This window comes from Silene latifolia, chromosome 11, assembly GCF_048544455.1.
Source record: "Silene latifolia isolate original U9 population chromosome 11, ASM4854445v1, whole genome shotgun sequence".
NCBI lineage: Eukaryota > Viridiplantae > Streptophyta > Magnoliopsida > Caryophyllales > Caryophyllaceae > Silene > Silene latifolia.
Genome location: NC_133536.1, coordinates 12193756 through 12212387, shown reverse-complemented (window position 1 = coordinate 12212387; position 18632 = coordinate 12193756). Strand labels below are relative to the sequence as shown.

Genomic DNA, 18632 nt, shown 5'->3' with positions numbered 1-18632 from the left:
GTAATGAGAGACGGTCTCTCAAAAGATTTACTGCGTGACAAATTTAAAGTTTACGAGCAAATATTACATCAATCAAACTTATTCACAAGTAAACTATCGACAACACACCTTTCCTTAAGCAATCACATAAACCTCGAGCTAAAGGTGATCAAAGGCGGGCTTTGCCTGGGTCTGACGTCGAGATAAAGCGGCCAATTTATCAGCTCTAGACGGGATGAGATAATGGACAGACATAGTCGATCTCACACGAGTACATTTAGTAAAATTCATATACGGTATTAAGGAAAGCGACCTACTGCAATTGAGTAGATTAAGTACCTGTTTGATAAAACTTCACACAGAATAAAGAGATAAACAAATAAATGGAAAAGAGAAGTAAAAATAAAAAGACGAATTAAACAAGTATATTTTCTTTTATGGATTATTTCATTATTTCCGCCTATATTGTCACTTGGTATGTTCTTACCTATATACATAATATGAAATCTCAATTTCAGTTGCGGTCATGGTATAGATTGTTACCGGTCAATATCGCCTACAAAAGCGGTAAAATGTACAGTAGTCAAGGTAAACACCAAAATCTTATAACTCGGTTACGTTAGTTAAGGTAAACTCCAAAATCTTATAACTCGGTTACATATCAGTGTCATGACCGATACGGAGTACTCAAAAAAGCCAACTATGCCTATATATATATATATCACTTTAGTTTCCTCTCGAAAAAGCTCAAGTATTATCAGTATTTTCTTCTCACTCCATTTTCCTCGTCCAATTAGCCTCCCTTAAAACGACAGTATTCGTCCTAACTACAAAACAGGCCACACCACCATATAAATAGACGGGACAAAGCTTTTTACTTCCCTTTTGTTTTACCCATCTACTTTGCCTGTTTTTCAGTTAAAACGGACATCACCTTCTTAAATATGGTACGCCGTAAGAATGTGTGTTCTATACCTGTCAGCAGGGGTGTTCATTCGCGGTTCGGTTCACCGAACTTCTAATTTAATTCGGTACGCACACGGTTCGGTTCGACAAAACTCCGAACCTAAACCGCACCGTTAGAAACGGTTATAAACGGTTCGGTTAACCACTTTAAACGGTTATTAGCGGTTCGGTTACCGGTTAACCGATAATCGTTCTATATTACTTTTTTTTTTTTTTTTTTTTTCAGTTTTCGTTAATTTTTGGGAATTTTTTCTAATAGTTTAATTAAATTTTCATTATATATTATACCCAACAATAAAGTTAATAAACTAAACTTTAGCATTAATCAATTTAAGAAATTTTAAATTTGGATACACTAAGAAAATTAAACGAACGAACGGTTTTTTATATAATATTTTAATTTTTTGCTTACTTTTTTGTGAAACGGTTCGGTTCGCAGTTAATCGGTTATCTAAAATTGCGAACCTTAACCGAACCTTTTCCATAATAAAGTTAACGGTTTGGTTCAAAGAACCGCTTTGCCAAAACGGTTCGGTTAATCAAACCTTAAAAATGGACGGTTTTTCGGTTTTGCGGTTCGGTTATTGCGGTTCGGTTTATTCTGAACACCCCTACCTGTCACTGTCGAATGTAGCGCAAAAATAGGTAGCACAAAAACGTGGGTGTTGACACCATGGAAAGAGAATCAAACGAGATGTCATTTTTAAGCAAAACAACCAAAATGATTTTGGAAAATGGCAACACAATCACAGCCAACAAAATGCAAGTGAAAACCGTACGTTATGAAAACGCCATGACAAACAAAATTACATGTCGGTATGATAAGATCTATGTACACATCTAACGCACCCACGTCTTTGTACAAAAAACGAATCCATAGAAAAAATAGTAATAATAATAATAATAATACATTTAGTCATTGGTAAATAATAATTTCCTCTCTTAGGAGTCCCGAGTTTTACGCATGTTTTAGTCGCAAAAATCAAAATTCCACCACCATATTCAGCTTTCGCGTCATCTATATCAAGCCCAGAAAAACAACTTTGAACAGCAATCACTCCGATGATAAGCACCTGCAAAACGGAGGTAGGATTAAAAAAGAGAAAACCACGTCATACAAACAATGGCAATGTCCTACATATCTAGGTGGGAACTGGGATGGTACACGTATACACAAGTACGAGTAATTTGACAAATAATCTTGTCTACGTATTTGAAATAGGATAAACCAAAAAAAGGCGTCATTTGATTCACTCGACAACTGATAAGAAGTCGGGAAGCAAGTCAACCAACAGATTGCAGGCAGTAAGTCCCTTATCTAGCAAAAGTCAGATTGGAGCAACCCTATTCTCGACAGTAACATCACTTATTACTTGGCTAACTACATTATTCCCAATGAGGGTTAGTACTTTAGTAGAGGCGTAGAGCATTATGTGCCTTGCTTTGAGATAGGAGTAATTGCTATGGAAGTTATACAGCTGAAAGCAAGAAACAGGGGAAATTGGTGATAAAAATAACAGGAATGAAGGAGGGTCATAGTAGTAGTAGTAGCAGTAGTAGGAAGCTTAAGACGGAAGGAAAAAGCCTTCCATTCAGGTGCCTACAGAATCACTTGAGGTTAGCATGGCTTGTCAGACCAAATAACATACGCATTACGAAGCTAACATTTACTCCTACTCCTGGTTTATCAGATGTGACTCAAAATACCAAATTTTGAAGTTTACGGATCAAGGCTGAGACCAAAACAGGTTTATGGATTCTATTTTTTTTTTTTTTTTGACCGTCTCATTGATAGTTGACATTCATTCATGTATTGTGTAGGCCTTGGAAATGCAAATTACAACTTTTCCCAACCAACTTACTCATACCACCTATCAGCAACTGTATCCATCCAACCCCGCCCCCAAGTCCCTACCAGGAACACTCCTGAGATGCCAACCTCGCCTTTACTACTGTTGGATAAAATATTCAAGTCTTCAGCCACTTCGACCCCTACTTCCAGCATCCCCAACTACATCCACAGAGAGCTGATGTCCACCCCCAGCCAGATTTGATTTATGATCAGCATCCATGTCCCCCACACAGCTCCCAACCTCCTAAACCTTCCAGTCTCCCACACACGCCCCTTCAAACGCATGCAGTCCCTAACCTAATTGGCATCTCACAGCAGCTCTCAGCTTCCGTCCCAGCCTTGACAACCATTAAAATTGTCTGTACTCTCTGCCCACCTTCAAAATCGTCGCAAAACAGCGCCTTCTACTGTCTCCAATAAGATTCATCCTCCGCATCAAATGTCTAAACCGAAGGTAGTAACATGGTATGAAAATAAAGGGACGGGGTAATGTGCAAGAAGATAGAAAAGGGAAAAGGTGGCATGGTGAGAAAGAGAGAAGTAGGAACTACGGTGACGACGACGGGGTGGCAAATTTAAATATTTGTCTTCAAGCCGAGTTGCATGTACTTGCATAAGTAACCGAACCAAAAACAGATCTGCTTATTAGACAGGTTGCTTTCCGTTTACTTATGCAAGCACATGGAAGTTCATTCAAGTGGGTTCTAAGAAAAATAATCAATTTTAACACCCACACAAAATACATGTGACCACATTCATCAGTTTGACACGCATAAAACACATGTACCCTCATATGTTACTTGTGCAAGCACATGCTAGTGTTTTGGCAAATCTGATTCAACAAGATTTTGATCCTCTTGAAGAGCCTCACACTCATCAGTTTGACACACGAAAAACACATGAGGTGTGCAAGGGAAAAAGACTCCATGAAATTAAACTTGCCATAAAAAATAAATTCGAACTCTAAGGCGTCGGTTGGTTACCCCTTTAAAAATGGGTGAATTGCAAATTCCCATGAATTGGAAAAATGGAGTGTTTGTTTACCCAAAATTCACATGATTTTGTTTTTTCCATGAATTGTAAACTCTCCTCCATAATGGAGGACTTTAATTACACCCCCCCCCCCCCCTTAGTTAGTTGCAAACTCCCACATGAATTTGATTCCCGAATGCCAACCAAACACTCTGTAAGCAAATCACATGAATTGTCAAGTGTTTTTCAAATTCATGGGAATTTAACTCCCCCATGCCAACCAAACGATACTTAAGTGATCCTTTCAAAGCCAAGGTTCAGATGGAGAATTGAAGGAACAACTTAGGAAAACAAATAGTGGTGAGGTTTGGACCTCCATGGAAAGTATGACATCACCAAAGAAGAAAACTTTAACCCTGACTTGGCAAAAGCTAACGGGTAAAAGTGAAGGTAACGAAAGAAGAACAAAGGTCAGCACAAACTTAGTGCAACCGATGTGTTTAGGTTTAATTATGGTTATCTAGTTGAATAAAGTATGGCATTAGTGGGCCTAATTGCTATGGTTACGGAATCAGTATTCAACCTCTAAATTTTAATGAACTACGGTTTCAGTACAATAAAAATGCCAAGGAGGATAGAATGGTTATTTTACTCATAAATAGTTACTTGAAAGGGAAACGACTCTTAATGGAAAAAAATGGACAAGGTTCCTGGGATGCAGCAATAACTGATTTCAGATTTACACAAGATTCCTGGGATGCAGCAATAACTGATTTCAGATTTACACAAGATCAACATGCCATCTTGCTTATCTTATATGCCCCCCTTACTCGAAGGTAAACACTTGAAAACAATAAGGCAAATTAAAAGACACAAGCAAAAGACAGGCCAAAAGGTCAAACCATAAGAAACATATACTAAGTCAAGTACAATAATTTTGTGGGTTGCAGAGCTTGGCCATAACAACATAATAATGCGAAGATAATTCGAAATCCTCCCTTGCCGGAATCCAACTCAAAATTTTCCCATTCATCAGTCAAAGACGAAAATTTTCTGTGTCTGTGTCTTTGACTCTGAACTCTTTTCTCATTGATTTCAAAAAAATCAGAGCTCCAAAACTAAAGTATTTCCCTTTCCCACTCGGTTCACCAGCCTTGATGAAACCATCTATATGCACTTGCCAAATGACACAACCCCTCCCGTCTGTCTAGCAAAAATTAGAGAAAGCAAATGAACACAAACCCCCAACATCCAGGCACATCAAAACAGCCTATTAATACACCAACAGCCACGAACTAAATTTCTCAACTTTTCAAACCTCTCTTAACTCTAAAATTTTCTCAGTCAATTAGGCAATCTCGAAGCGAATCATCTGCCAATCACACACCACTACCTTGCTCCCATAGATAGATCCAGACTATCCTACTAAAGGGGTTAAGCTCTAAGTATTTATACAAGTAAAAACTTATACTGAGTAGCCATTTCCCCTTCAATCTATCTGGTAAAAATTTAAAAAAGGAACAAAAGCAAAAAGCTAAACATCCAAGCACATCGAAACAGCATATATTAATACGTCAACAGCAAGTCACAGATAAATTCAGACGTCCAGACCCTCTCGAAATTTGCATCCGTAAATTTTATGCTCCAAAACCAGATCATCGAAAGGTAGAAATAACATAGCAGTTCTCAAACCCATTCCATTCAGCACCTCTATACCTCTACCCCTCGCACCACCCTACGAGGCAGAACAAAGGACACAACATCACAACCTTAATCTCAAAAAACTCCCTTTGCCTCACTAAAGGCTCACACTTTCTTTTTCAGACCATCTAACAAAAAAATTCACTCTTTGAATTACTTCTTATTTACTCTGTTTTTTGTGGTTATTGTGATATGTGAACCACTAAATTTTTCGACATGAATTTTCCTCTACACCTTCTTTCCCTCCGAAATTCTCGTGATAATAGAGTTAAAGACGAAGAGAGTCGTGAATCATCCTCTAAAACCGTGAACAGCCAAACACATAATCATAAGAATACACAACAAAGAATTAATCTTTCAAAACAAACAACAAATCAACAACTACTCAAAAATAACCGATTATATTGATGATACTATTATATTAACAAAAAAAAAAGACCAAATTCATAATTCATAAACCAACAACACAAACAACACTCGTATAAAACTAAGACAATGTACCTAGCTCCTTCACATATACGGCCAAGTCAAGGGAATATTAAACGTCATCCCAGACGGCGACCGAGACCCGGAACTCCCACCTCCACCCCCAGAACCTCCTTCACCACCACCACCACCACCTCCACCACCACCTGTTTTCCTCGTCTCGTAATCCTGATCATCGGTAGGCAACTCAAACCGACACACGGGACACGAATTATGCATCTTCAACCATGGTATAATACAATCAGGGTGATATAAATGCTTACAAGGCATCTGCTTCACCTCGTTATTCAATTCAAACTCCGTCATACAAACCGCACACGCATTCGACTCCGAATTCACTACCTCCTCTCCAACCACCACGCTCGGCAGCCCTTCCACCGCTGTCTCCGCAGCCGGTGGTGTTCCGTATCGATTCGGATCATTCTCCATTAAATGCTGAAGAATTTGTTCTATTCCATTTCCGGTAATATAATCCCCAAGGTTCGCCGGAACCCTAGATGAACCATCCGAACCTTCCACCACGAATTGGATATTCACACCGTTGGATTGGAAATTCTCGAGGTGCGATTGCAGAAACGAGACCGCATCAAATCCTCCGGCACCGCCACCGCCTCCGCCGCCGCCTGACGACGAAGAGAATAACGACGACGGCGTGATGATGAACTGAGTGCGGCGGGTGACGGAACCGGTGGACGGAGTGAATAAGGGATCGGTGAAGAAAGAGAAAGGGTCGGGGAGAAAGGAAGGGAAAAGGTCATCGGCGAAATTAGGGTTAGGGTTAGGGTTGGTGGTGGAGGAATCGACTTCTTCAAGGAAACCGCCATGGCAGAGAGGACAAGAGAGGTCGGAATTAGGGTTAGGAGATATGGAGACGTTGCGATTGCATTGGTGACAGAAGTATGATAATTGGAGATTTAGGGTTTCGACGGTGGACATTGCGGCGGCGCGTGAGATTTACGACAGAAGAAAAATTAGGAATTTTGATTGATTTGATTTTTTGATGAAATTTTTTATGGAGTTATTGGGTATTTATATATGGGAATACGTACGTGTGTGTAGTATGTTCTATTCTGAAGAAGATTAGGGGTTGGATTTATTTATTTTTAGGTAAATAGAGTTAAACACAGAATCTTATTTGAGACGGTTTCTTGAAGAAAATGTTAAGTAATTTACATATTCGATTGGGATTAGGAAAGTTATTTCGTTTTAGATTATTAGAACTGTTTTAGGTTTATGTTAAGATGGTACACAAAAACTTCAGAGAGACGGTATCTCAATAGCGTTATTGAGAGACCTCTCACATGATAGGGTGATGGGTCTATTGAATTTTTTTTTTCCCCAATATGTCTCCCACTAAATTAGTGAGAGACGGTCTCGTATGAGACCTACTGAGGTATTTCGTTGTCATATTCATTTGTATTTGATTAATATGCGTTTTACAAAAAATAAAAAGTTAAATAAATAATCGGGATAGAATTAGTGTATCATATGGAGATGATTTAGGGTTTGGCAACATCTTGTTGTTTGACTTTAAAATAATTGATATATTCTCGAATTAGTTTAAAGTCCGCTTTGCTCATCGTGATCTTTTTATATGACTCGTTGACTGCCTTGAAAAAGTTCTAAGTATTTTGATTTCTTTCTTTTTTCCAAAGAAAAATAAATTTGCTCAAAGTAGAGGCGTAAAATTATGAGAGCCGGCCAGTTCAGCCCGCTCAAGCTCAGTCACCCTGAGCTTGACCAAATCCGAGTTGACCCCAAGCTCAGCAAAGCTCGGATCATAAACTCGTTTGAACTCATTTTTTTTAAAAAAAAAATATAATTTTAATTTATGACTCGACTATTTTTGGATTATATGTGTTATCTCACAATTCACTTTTTATATTTATATGGCAGCTAATATATAAGTATATATTACTCCCTCTATTCAACTCCAAACACAACATTTTCCTTTTACACGTTTTTCAATGCACAATTTGTAACGTAAATATCTTTAGTTTTAGAGGTTAATCAAACAAGATCTCACATGACCATATTTTTTCTTATAGATCGCAAAGAATCGTAAAGATACTCTTCACCTATAAATAGTGTCCAAAAAAATGGGTTATTTGAAGTTGAATGGAGGGAGTGTATATTATATTTTGTACTTCCTCCATTCAACTCCACTCTAACACTTTGCTTTTTCACGTTCCCCAATGCGTGTTTTACACGGTAAATATCGTTAGCTACATATTTGCAAAAATTATGAAAGTTAGATATTTTTAATGTACTCGTAAAGACGGATCAAACAAGATCCCACATGAATATATTTTCACTTATGTATTGAGAGAAAATCGAGATTGAATGTGCATTTGTGAATAGTGTAAAAAATAGAAATAGGTAGAGTGGAGTTGAATGGATGAAGTATTTTATAAGGGACTTGCTAAATCCCGCACACCATTTTACTTAATCCTACACAAAATTACCGTTTATTCCAATTTTGCCCCTCCCACAAATACACGACTAAAAAAAACTAAATCCAACTCTAATCCCTCACCCTTCTTTTTCTCTCTCCTCCCCCAACCAATTCCTTTCCTCTACCGGCTCAAACATCATCGTTTTGGTCCCCATGGAAACACCTATGTCAACAACTTCGAAGAAAACCTAATATGGAAAGTCCAAATCGACGCTGTTAACGGAACTACGTCTGTAGCATTACCAAACAAGGCGTTATTGACTTCCGTATGCGACATCGCCGTTAAGAGTTTTAGAGAAGATGCCGTCATATTTATGGTTGCAACGAATGACTAAATGAGATGTGGCTGTTGAAGAGTGACGACAAGTGAGCCACCGGAGAGGTATCGTAGGTCGGTGGCCAGGGACGGCGTTTGAAGCGGCGGAGGAGGGTAGTCGGTTGGGATAGGTGAGAGAAGGAGAAGGGTGTAGAATTTGAGTTAGGGTTTAATTTCCATTGGGCTGTGAAATGAGGGGTAAAATTGGAATAAGTCGGTAATTTGTGTAGGATTTAGTAAAATGGTGTGCGGGATTTAGCAATTACGTTTTATAATTATAGTTATAGTTATTTTTTATTTTTAGATAGATTATGTGGGAAAATGAAAAGAATACAACGACAAATCAAGCTCGCAGTTTCGTCCCAAGTTCCATTTATTTTTTTTCCATTTTGTATAATACGTCAGCAAGCGATTTTGAACCATGGATGGAAAAAAAAAAAACCGAGCCCATGTTGACCCAAGGACATTATTTTGGTAACAAAATTACATTGGCATTGTGCAGCCTGAAAGATGCCAAAAGAGACAATAATTTTCCAAATTCTTGTACAAACTACAATATCAGTCAAAAGTGCCATCAACTCCATAATGACCTCCATGGTAAACTTAAGTCTTCCAATTCTTCATTCCCAATCTTAATTTTTGTTCTTCTGTAATAAAAAAAAAACAAAAAAAAACAGGAGAACATAATAAAGAGTTGCCTATCCATACTACAATACTGACTACTACAATCTTCATGTAAGCATGTGATTTTCTCCGTCTAGGGTTACTAACTTACCATCTCCTTATCTAAACACCTTAGCTTTGTTCCAAAGATAGTTGGAGTCGGCTAAAAAGAAATTATCGTTTGGAACCGTCTATGACGCATGGGAAAACAACAAAAAGGTGGAGGGAATGGAAAACACGAAAGTAAAACCATTCAAGACCAGCGAACAAAAATGTCTAGTGAGAGACAAAAGGGTTTTTGATACTAAACTGTCATATAATTTTGCGTCTAATTGTCTTGTGATTGAATATTTAGCTTACTCCCAAACACCAAAAACAATCAAAGGATTTTACGAAAAACTGATGATGTTGATAGTGGATAATAGTGACCCAGGAATCTGATTATTAACTGCAGACATACCTATCTTCGTTAGGTCTTTGATAGCGTCCTCGACAACAGAAATAAGCATGTTCTCTACCTGTATCCTGAAAAAGCATCAGAATCCTGAACAGATCAAGGGTGCCTGTCCTCACCAGGCAACATGAGGAACAGCTCTAACTGAGAAATGACTGAATGTTACCTCCTCCAACTTATCTTCTTTGGCCCTGTGGTTATGTGGTAGATGACGGAGCTCCCCAGCTAGGCGGATACATTCGCCGAAATTTTCAGGTGAAACAAAATCAAGTGCAACTTTTATGCAAGACTGAAAAAACAAATAGATTCAATAAATCAACAAATTAGACCAGAATTCGTACGATTTCAAAGGCCAAGGAAAAAGGCAAGATCAGGACCATCAGGTAATTGTAAATCTAAACAAAACATTCTCTCACACCGAATTAAGGTAAAAGATAAAGAAACAGATTTTTATCAACTCATGATATATTGATATGTAATATAGCCAAGACTTTTACACGACGTGAGGCATTCGAAACTTACAGACGCTAAAGTAGAATATAACATCAAAAGTACAAGTTAACAAACATGAGACAAGTGAAAAGGGTAACCTACCTTCAAATTTCTAACTTGGTGGGGACATCCAGCTGGAATGAGGACTGCTTCTCCTAGCTTCTGAACAAATGTCCAGGGTTCAATTCCTACATTACATGAAAAAAAAGGAGATGAAATAAAGTTGCCCAAAAGTTGATCAAAGAATGTGAGTCAGTTATACATTGTAAACCTACCATATTCATCCTTTAACTTCCTTTTATGTTCGAGTGTCAAATAGAACGTCTCATCGTGAATAGGATGGACAACCTGTAGTTAAAAAAAAAAAAAAATTCTGAAATTCTTACAAGGGTAATAACCTTAAATTCTAATAAGAAGACATGATAATCGTTATGTGCAGAAGTGTAATACCTGGTTCAGCGGAGCACCGAAAATGTGCCTGAACTCCCGAAAATGGGATCTCAAATACTCTTCTAGCTTAGGAACATCTTCTCTCCGAAAGATATCCCAAAGAGCACCTCCATTATCAGGATATTCATGGGTTACTTCTTTGTTAGAGCAGTTTTCTCCAGAAAGAATATCTAATGCCTTAGTAGCTTGCTGTGCTCCAGTGTCAGCAATGACCTCAGAATGGTCTGTCGTACCATTACTGGTACCATTACCAGATGAGGAACTATTGCTAAAGATTTCCTTTTGATCTTGAGCAAAATGAATCTTCTTCAGTCTTGAAATAGCCTCGGCTTTTGATGTGGTCAAGGTGTTTTCAGCTGTGTGTGTCAAAATATTGACCTACAAAATCAACAGAAATGACATTCAAGTACCACAGATAATTAGGCAGACAAGTAGGCCGAGAAGAGTTTTGAGGCGATAAAGATTACTTAATACCACCTATCTCAAGGGCAGAAGGTGGTGAGGAAGCCACTCTTCTGCCACTCTACTTAATACACCCTCCAATCCATGGAGTTTTAAACATAGTCCAATTTGAACAATTCCATTTAATAGTATACATGTCCTATTTTAGTAAGTTTCATTTATAAAAGCTATAGTTATACCCTTGGTAGCACGGACACTCCTCCTAACTAGCCGTCCCGTGTCCGACTCCGTGTCGGACATCCGACACTCGTCGGACACACGCCTAAACATGTTATAGTTTAGCCGAGGAATAAAATGTCAAAAGAGATTGATTAAAAGATGGGTTTGGGTGGGAAATGAGAATTAGTCATAGTCAAGGTCAAATTTACCTTCACTCATTTATAACCATAAAATATATATTTTGTAACCATAAAATCATACAATATTTATAATCATAAAATATATATTTTGTTAAATTTAAATAGCGTGTCCCGTGTCCTAAATTTCATGGGATGTCGTATCACGTGTCCGTGTCGTATCCGTGTCCGTTTTGGTACTACCTAGGTTATACCCCCCACTATCTTTCTCTCCCCATCCCCCAATCTTCTCTCTCCCAATATTTTGCTAAGTTGAGAGGTAATTTAGAAACTTTGTACTATAGACCCCACATTTTCTACTTTTTCTACAACATTGTGCCAAAAGCAAATAAATAAGAGTACAATTCAAATACTAGACTGTGTAGTAATTACTAATTAGTCCCTCTAATTCTCTAGAAATGCCCATTTGGCTTCGCGCAATCATTAAGAAAGGTGAGTGGATGTTGAGTCTCACCCAGTATAGTACGATATGTTTGCCATTTTACCAACAAAACATGTCTAAACAAGAGAAATGGCACAATAAGAATAGACGAAAGACTGGAACATATCATGACATTACACTATAACAGGCAAGAAATAGTGGAACATATCCCTCAAACAGAAACCATAACTCCATAAGAATCTAGTAACAGTTTTTTTTTTTTTTATTGCACTACATTGTCACCCAAAAGGAGCAGCAGACACCATCACTGCATCACAGCAGTCAGATGCCAAGGAAAAAAATATAATGTTCAACATACCACATCAAACGTATCATAGTGAAGCTTAGTAACAGAGTCACCACGGCCCAATTCCTGAGCAAGCCCATATGCAATATAAGTGCCTGGGACCATATATGGGAAAGGCGATGTGCAGTGACTTGTGCACCATTTGGCAGCTAGATTCAGAGGTCCCGCACGGGGATGTGTGTACTCCTTAAACGGCAATGCACAGATAAATTCAACACCGTGACGTGGTAAACGCTCATGAAAATTATTATCATCTGGCCAGTCCTTCAATTTCAGCATGATAGGCCAGTCAACTTCGTCAAATTCACCAACCGAATACCCGACAAAAAATTTGCGAAGATTAACATTGACCTACAGCACATAGAAATACAGGAATCGGTATTAGCTTAAATGATCAGCAGTCTACAGGATACAAATCAGAAAAATCTCAAACTCAATTCAGTAACAATTCCTCATCAATCAATACTATATATTAATTCCAGAAACCAAGGGACTTCAATGTAATTAAAGAAAGTTATACAAATTAATTATATTATATAGTTTTAAATCACTAGCACCATGTGATGGACCCGATTGAGGGATCTCAATGCAAATATTATATAATTTGGGTTAAAATTAAATTATATAGAAGCTTGGTAATTTTCCTAAACATGGTCAATTTTCTTAAAATAAAATAATTAATTAAGATGGTCAATTTCTTTAAAAATAAAATTATTAATTAAGATGGTCAATTTCAATGAGACTAAAAGAAAGAAAATGCCTGGTAATTTTCCTAAATATTTATAGAAGACTAGAAGATGGTCAATTTCCTTAAAATAAAATAATTAATTAGTATAAATATGCACGCTTATGGTATTAATTATTATCATAATAAAATTATATATTAAATTTAATGCAATTTTATTAAACTTTATAGTTTATTAGATGTATAGAGATGTTAATTATTTAACATACAAAAATATAATAAGTAGGTTATAAATAATTCAAGTTAGATTCCATAATATATAATATTGCATAATTCTTTCGATTTGATTTAATGCATATATGTAATATATTTATATAAAAATATAATCCTCTTAAAATTGCATGTCTAAGTAGTAAAAGTAATTTCGTCAGTAAAGAAAAGAATTGTAGTAACATTGGATATAGTTATATGATAGTAATCACTCATTTGAATAGTAAAAGTAACAATATTATCAACGAGATTAGTGAGAGTAGTAGAAACAACCACGGGAGTAGTGGAATAATCAATATTAATGCGGCAATAGTGAAAGTAACAATAATTACGGCGGGAGTAGTGAAATTATCAATATTAATGCGGCAGTAGTGACAGTAAAAATAATTACGGCGGGAGTAGTGAAAGTAACAATGATTATGGGCAAGTAGTGAAATGTTATTACTTATTACTATTGTTTCATTAATAAGAGTAAAATATTAATAACGGGAGTGAATTTGTATCAAATTTTATTTCATCGTAATTTTAGGATATGTTATAAAAAATATATTAATGATAAATTTATGGGTTATGCAACTTTAAGTAATTTTATTTAATAAAAAAAAATTAATGGTAAGTAAAGGTAGCCCGGGCAAAGCCGGGCACCAATACTAGTTGTTTAGTAAAGTGTACTCCCCAAAAGTGATGGCCATGTTTGTTCAGTATTTAAAAGTTAGAGTTAGCTAATCACAGAATAAAAATTAGTAATATAAAAGGAGATAAAGTTTTGTCAAGACGTGGAACATTTCCAAAACACATGGACTAATTACACCTGCACAACTGGACATAATAAGCATAGTAGCATACTAGAATTATATTTAATTCAACAGCCACCAAATAAACATTTACAAAGTTATAGCCCATATGATACAAACGTCAACTTAAAAAGAAAATAGTAAAATTGAGGTCGACAAAGTTCACAAATTAACCACAATAAATATTCCAAATGAAAAAGGTAAATAATAAGTACGCAATTTAAAACTTAGTAACGATGCAAGTGGACAGGACTTACCTCAGACCAGTCCAGGCAATTAATAGCTTCGGCGTCTAACAGCTTGGAATGATTGATATTTTTAATTTGACGGGCAGCACGCCACATTACCAGAGGTTCCCAACTTAAGCCTGAGGTAGTCTCAAGCACACTCCTGACAATTACTGGCTCTCCTTTAGCCCAGTGCCGCTGGAATTGTTTCAAATTTCCATGAGGAATATCTCGGGCATCTGGGTAATACAAATAATTGTCAGAGGAGCCTTCTCTTGAAGCACATTTCCGCATACTGCAATCAGTGTCCTCATCAACTGTCATTTCCGAGAATGATGATCCACCAGGAGCCTCTGGAAAATCATCAAGTTTCTGCTCTGCTTCCTGAATCAATTTTGAAACCCAGCCATCCGAAAGAACAGATTTTAGTTCAAGATCTCCACCACCGCAACCCTCATATTCCACAGGCGGGCATGTTATACTGCCATTTTCATCTGCTTTCCATCGTAGTTTTCCATCTTGACAATCACACTGCCCCTCAGAATATCTATCTGTCATTGATCTCATTATTCTCACTGCTTCAGTAGAAGCGACATTGCCTCCACGTACACTCTTGAATTTCTTAGAACGAGTGTAGAGTTTACCATGCAAATAGTCGTATCCTCTGTTGCGATACTCAAAAGTGATTTCTCCACAACTTTGAAGTTTCCCAGCATGAAGCTCCTGGCAGCAAGTTAGACAAAAATCATACGTACACTTCGAGCAACTTCTGTGGAAATCTACAATAGATGTTCTGCAGTTATTGCTGCGGAATAAACAGGCAAATAAGGGCTTAATATCAAAGCGCTTGTTTTAACCAAACACAAATGTTAAGTTAAATGGAAATTAACAATAATTTGTCATCTATGGCCATTTTACCAAAAAACAAGCTCGTCTTTACTGCAAACTGTCCGTGGGACTATTACTTCAGCTACTGGTATGCCTACAAGAAATAGAGACCACGGTTTCAGACTGAGCAGCCAAGTTGTCTTCACTAACACAATTTTTCAGGTGCAAGCACATGAAAAAAGGAGGTTAAAGAAGATTAGCACCATAAATATAATCAATATAACTACAATGACGAAATAATTATTACAAATTTACAAGCTAACTCTATGGAGCAAATGAACAGGTATCAAAATCCCATACAGTCGAATAGTATCCAATTTTTTTCCACTCAATATTTCAGAGTGAGCATTTATTCCAAGCAACACATAAAAGAAAGTCAAAAGAAAGATCATATAAAATTCTTATAACAAATGAATAAAACCCAGCAATATGGTATGACAATAATAATATTGTTACCATAATGCCCCTGACAACCTGCTAATCAGGGTAACAGGAGGAGAAAGGCGTCAATGAACAGCTTATGATATCCTTAATTACAAAAAAGCTTATAGTCTTCATGTAAGATAAATCCACGATGCACTTCAAAATCACCATTTCTTTAGGTAAATATCTCTTAACCCATTCCACTCTATTTACTTAAAGCAAGGGAATTGGTGGAATTACACTCCTAAACAAGGATCGAGTCGATCTTGGAGGAAAATTTGTGCTGTTAAAGACCAAATTAAGACTAGTTTTAATAGAAATGATTGGATTAAATCTGGCAGTGTCTATATTATCAAACGGGTATATGAATGGCTTAGACCTGCAGATTGTAAAGTTCCCTGAGCTCATATGGTCCGGAATAGGCTGAATATTCCTAAACACCGTTTTATTGGATGGGTTGCTGTTCAGGGAAGACTTTTGATTAGAGACAGACTCTAGAGAATGCTAATCTGCACAGAGAGGAGTTGTGTGCTGTGTGAAGATGATGACGAAAGTCACAGTCATCTGTTTTTCTAATGTCAGTACAGCAGGAAGTGCATTAAGATCCTGTCTGAGAAGCTGAACTTTTATATCCCAATTGATGCTTATCAAGAATGGTGGAAAAGGAATAGGTTCAGAGGCCTGTTGAAAAAGAAATTTGTTGGAGCTTGTATAATTGACCTTATTTATCATATATGGAGGATGAGGAATATGCGCAGACTTGAAAATCAAGTCGGTCATCCTGCTAAGGTGGTTGAGAATGTTTGGAATGAGGCAAAATCCAGTCTCTTTGCAAAGGCGAAGTCTGATATTTTGCTTAAAAATAGGGAACAGACGGATATGCTATAATCTATTTACTTCATTCCTGTTTATTTGCAACTACGCTTGTCTATAGCCATTGATGTAATATGTGAGTTTGGTTGAAATGTATATACTTAACTTTTACAAAAAGGAAAAAAAAAATATTTTAACCCAACTGTTATATTCAAAATCTAGTGTAACTCCCCTGCTAGTAGTTACTTAGCATAAAGTACTCTATAAAAAAACAAAACATTCCCATTCTGCAGTCCAAGAAACTTATTTGCCTGAATTTCATCAAAGCAAGCTAAATGTAGGTGACTAAATACAATAATCAATCCATATAAATCAAACAGAGTATAATACAAACTTTAAAAAGAAAAGAAAAAAAGACGCTCTTAGTTGTCAAATAGAGGCACTCGAAACAAGAAAAAAAATAGGGATTTGTCACATTAAGAAAATGAAAAATACCCTGAATTTTGGCCTCAATTTCCTTTTCCATCATCTGCTCCTGATTGAAATGCTTCAGAAAAGGCAAAATAGTACTCAGCAAGTATCTGTTGTGGTTAAAATTCTCTTCATCGCTGATGTCAAAATTATCCCTCACAAAACTCTGTCGAAAAGTGTCTATCTCGTAAATCATTAAGAACATGATATTTACGTCTAATGGTACACAAGAAAGCAAAAACAGAACATACTTTTACACCTCCTTCCATCCTTAAGCATGCCTTGCAATTACAATTTCCAAGACAGAACGGACAAGCTTGGGCAATCTGGTCATCCGTCATTTTTGGATACCTGGTCAATCCCATTAGCATTGTAACGTAAGCCTTATAAGTTACTCCCAAGTTTTTGTCATTCGTCAAAGGCAGGAAAAAGCCATCACAAATGCAGAAAAAGCAAAACATACGGAGTATTAAACTAGACATAATCCAAAAGCAACAAATTAGCTCAAGCATATATGACCAAACATGAAGAACCAAAGAGGGGACACACCATTTTTCTATGCAGGGAATACAAAAGCGCTTGGTCTTACACTTGGTGCACCTCACAACTCTTCCATTGTCATTCCTCTGGCACTGGTGACACATGTTCGAATCAATTTTAATTCCCTGTCAACCAAACATATAAAATGAGCTAAAGAACAATATATCCAACCAACAATGAGCGAAAGGCCCAAATAAATTCAATCCCAATTCATCTTACACTCTCATCAAAATAGAAATTCGACTTCATCAAACAACAATAACAATATCACCAAGAATGAGCTAAAGACCCAAACAAATTCAATCCCAATTAATCTCACACTCTCATCAAAATACAAAATTTCGACTTCATAAAAAAACAACATAAAACTCAAGAACCAACACCTCAAATCCCTACATAATTTCAACTTCATCAATCAAATAACAATAAAACCAGGAATCACCTAAAGAACCAACAAATTCAATCCCAATTCACCAAACAACAACAATATAACCAAAGAATAAGCTAAAGACCCAAGCAAATTCAAACCCAATTCATCTTACATTCTCATCATACACGTGCTTTTTCGACTTCCGTGTTTCCTCCCTCCTACTACTCCCACATAATCGATCAAAACCATCATCATCCTTTCCATCATTCACAGTGGCATTTCCACAGACACTTGGTGTGCACTCATCTACTTCCGTCACCGTATCATTCCCATCTTTTTTTCTCCTCTCTTCTACAACATCATCATTTTCAGCATTCACAGCGGCATTTCCACAAACACTTGGTGTGCACTCCTCTACTTGCTTCATCGTATCATCATTTTCAGCATTCACAGCGGCATTTCGACAAACACTTAGTGAAAAAGGTGAGAGGAGGATTGCCGGTTCCGTTGTAGCAATATTGCGACGTTTATTGCGACCTTTCTTTCCGACGCATTTACGCTTACGAGTTCTACAACGATCCATTTCTTCTCTTTCAGTTGGTTCTACTGATTTCCCAGTTTTCTCCTCATTTTCTTCCATTGTTTTAGCTGATATGATTGTTAATTTAGACAAAATTCAGTAGAACAGCATGAACATCCTGTACTGATTTCCCAGTTTATCACTGATTTAACACTGTTGCTGACTTGTTATGAATGCTGTCTTTTTGCCGAGGACACGAGGAGTCGTACTCTAACGGTTAAGACGGAGTTATCGTGGAC

At 37.0% G+C, this 18632-nt stretch overlaps 2 protein-coding genes across 4 annotated transcripts; both read right to left on the bottom strand.

Annotated features, from left to right (window-relative positions):
• Positions 1–1670: 1670 nt before the first annotated feature.
• Positions 1671–6998, bottom strand: LOC141611079 (E3 ubiquitin-protein ligase RING1-like). The gene is made up of 2 exons (XM_074429491.1): positions 5972–6998; positions 1671–2018 (listed from the first exon to the last, which is right to left on the bottom strand). Exon 1 carries the CDS (start codon positions 6890–6892, stop codon positions 5981–5983), a length of 912 nt encoding a protein of 303 aa, XP_074285592.1. The 5' UTR covers positions 6893–6998; the 3' UTR covers positions 1671–2018; positions 5972–5980.
• Positions 6999–9196: 2198 nt separating this feature from the next.
• Positions 9197–18632, bottom strand: LOC141611078 (lysine-specific demethylase JMJ26-like). Of its 3 annotated transcripts, none has more exons than XM_074429488.1 (13): positions 17986–18632; positions 17453–17568; positions 17155–17254; positions 16928–17069; positions 15227–15290; positions 14339–15113; positions 12345–12683; positions 10787–11164; positions 10612–10684; positions 10439–10524; positions 10011–10133; positions 9851–9915; positions 9197–9374 (listed from the first exon to the last, which is right to left on the bottom strand). In XM_074429488.1, exons 1-13 carry the CDS (start codon positions 18451–18453, stop codon positions 9302–9304), a joined length of 2802 nt encoding a protein of 933 aa, XP_074285589.1. In that variant the 5' UTR covers positions 18454–18632; the 3' UTR covers positions 9197–9301. The 3 variants fall into 3 exon arrangements, with proteins under 3 accessions (XP_074285589.1, XP_074285590.1, XP_074285591.1); XM_074429489.1 differs by having other exon boundaries at positions 9851–9908; XM_074429490.1 differs by having other exon boundaries at positions 16928–16979; positions 17986–18581.

Coding starts and splice junctions, on each gene's coding strand:
- LOC141611078 (XM_074429488.1), bottom strand. CDS start 18,453: ATGGAAGAAAATGAGGAGAAAACTGGGAAATCAGTAGAACCAACTGAA. Junction 11,165..12,344: donor ACTATGATACGTTTGATGTG/GTATGTTGAACA, acceptor TTGATTTTGTAG/GTCAATATTTTGACACACAC. Junction 9,916..10,010: donor AAGAAGATAAGTTGGAGGAG/GTAACATTCAGT, acceptor ATGCTTTTTCAG/GATACAGGTAGAGAACATGC.
- LOC141611079 (XM_074429491.1), bottom strand. CDS start 6,892: ATGTCCACCGTCGAAACCCTAAATCTCCAATTATCATACTTCTGTCAC.